Below are 2,064 nucleotides of genomic sequence, written 5' to 3' on the forward strand. Positions count from 1 at the left end.
GGGCCCCAGCCCTGCTAAACCACGTGACAACACACAGCCAAGCTCTGCATTTCTAGCGGAGGCCTGCTCGCCTGGTAGAAACGGAGATGAGCAACGAGCAGAGAGAGCGCGTCCGCGGGACCTGCTGTCCCTGCCTCCGCGGGAGGTCTGCAGGAGCGCCAGGGAAGGAACAGCCCCCCTGTGGGTCCCACGTGAGTTCACAGAAGGGGCTCAGAGACCTTCCCCCAGCCGGGCCCAGGGTGGGGGTCAAAGGGAAGAGATCCTCCCAGCCTGGCCAGCGTGTGTGACGCCCCCCCCACACCCGCCCCGAGCTCAGGCTCACCCTGCTGGTCTATGTTGTCGAAGCGGAACTCCTCCCGGCCGTACTCGCCCTCCTCCCGGGGATTCCATCCCAGTAGGGGGCGTGCAGGAGGCAACTGGTCAATATTTATCTCTCATTGATGTTCCTATCTCTCTCTCTCTCCCTTCTAAGAATCTATTTAAAAATATATATATATTTATGACAAAGGACTGGTTCCCAACACTGCCAGCTCCTACCCCTGTGCCCCAGCCCTGCTAAACCACGTGACAACACACAGCCAAGCTCTGCATTTCTAGCGGAGGCCTGCTCGCCTGGTAGAAACGGAGATGAGCAACGAGCAGAGAGAGCGCGTCCGCGGGACCTGCTGTCCCTGCCTCCGCGGGAGGTCTGCAGGAGCGCCAGGGAAGGAACAGCCCCCCTGTGGGTCCCACGTGAGTTCACAGAAGGGGCTCAGAGACCTTCCCCCAGCCGGGCCCAGGGTGGGGGTCAAAGGGAAGAGATCCTCCCAGCCTGGCCAGCGTGTGTGACGCCCCCCCCACACCCGCCCCGAGCTCAGGCTCACCCTGCTGGTCTATGTTGTCGAAGCGGAACTCCTCCCGGCCGTACTCGCCCTCCTCCCTGAAGTTATCAGCGTCTTCCTCTCCGGGCCTCATGAAATCGGCCTCCCCATCCGAGAGATCCGCTAGGGGCTGGGCCTCCTCCCCAAGCTCTCCCCGGGCTGCGAAGAAACAAAGAAAGACAGCGTCCAGCAGGCAGCAGGCCTGGGCAGGGTGGCCGCATTCTCTCCTGCTCGGGACCCACTCTCCCTCCCGCCGAGAGCAGCACCCAGCTTCTCCCTCAGGGGACCACGCCTCCCCAGTGGACATCACCCAGCTCCAACCCAGGCCGGGCCAGCAGAGCATCCGGTCCCCGGTCACAGTGACCGTTCTGGGAGGATGACTATGTCCCCAGGGTTCTGAGGATCAGATTGAGAAAGAAGCTCTCTGTTCCCCGGGGCTCTCGAGCTGACTGGGTGACAATCTGATAAAGTCACTGAGGATGAGTCACCAAGGGGAAGAGAGCAGAGAGGAGAGACCCAGAGCTGCAGCCTGACCCAGCCACGCCTGAAGCTGGCGCCACCCGACCTCCCAGCTGTGTGAGCCAATGAACTTTGTTATTTCACTGAGGCCGGCTTGACCCGGCTTCTAATCACTTGCAATTCTCCAGCATCCCAGGCCGCCTAACTGCCCCTCGGGAAGACCCGTTGTGAAGGACGAGGCCCAGACCCTTCTTCCGGGAAGGGCTCGTCCCCCAGCTGCTGTCAGCTGGCTTTCCCGAGGCCACGCCCACAGGCAACCATTGACCCAGGTGAGGGGAGAAGTGTTCCAAGGGACTTTAGCTCCAGGGGCTTCCCATGGAGTCAACCAAGGTGTTCGAGGGCCTGAGCCATGGCTGGGCTCGATGCACTCAGTCCTGCTGATTCGGGGCTTGGAGGCCCGGGTCCCAGAGCCTCTCCCTCATCACCCATGCACACGGGAGGAACCAGGTGGTGGCTCCCCCAGGAGCCCGGCCACAGCGGCCTATGCAGAGGCTGTGCTCAGCCCGCCCCGCCCCACACCGGCAGGGGCCGTACCCTCCGCTGCCGGGGCCTCCTCCTGGCCAGGCACATCCGCGGGCGGCGGCTCTTCAGCGAGGGTCGGTGTCCACAAGGCCAACTCTGTGATTTTGAGAGCTTTCCATTTTGGAACGGCAGTTATTACCGACTCCTCCTCCTCTTCCTCTTC

The 2,064-nt window shown here is 62.5% G+C and overlaps 1 protein-coding gene across 1 annotated transcript in view; it reads right to left on the reverse strand.

The window, feature by feature from the left end:
* Nucleotides 1–479: 479 nt before the first annotated feature.
* RSPH1 (radial spoke head 1 homolog (Chlamydomonas)) overlaps nt 480–2,064 on the reverse strand; it is an 11,875-nt gene continuing 10,290 nt past the window's right edge. The window contains exons 7-8 of the mRNA XM_015569082.1: nt 1,914–2,064; nt 480–1,019 (exon numbers count right to left, since the gene is read on the reverse strand). The exon at nt 1,914–2,064 is cut by the window's right edge and continues 48 nt beyond it. Of these exons, the coding sequence (XP_015424568.1) occupies nt 739–1,019; nt 1,914–2,064 (432 nt within the window). The 3' untranslated portion in view covers nt 480–738. The remainder of the gene's footprint in view (nt 1,020–1,913) is intronic.

The sequence above is a fragment of the Myotis davidii genome, unplaced genomic scaffold (assembly GCF_000327345.1).
Source record: "Myotis davidii unplaced genomic scaffold, ASM32734v1 scaffold512, whole genome shotgun sequence".
NCBI lineage: Eukaryota > Metazoa > Chordata > Mammalia > Chiroptera > Vespertilionidae > Myotis > Myotis davidii.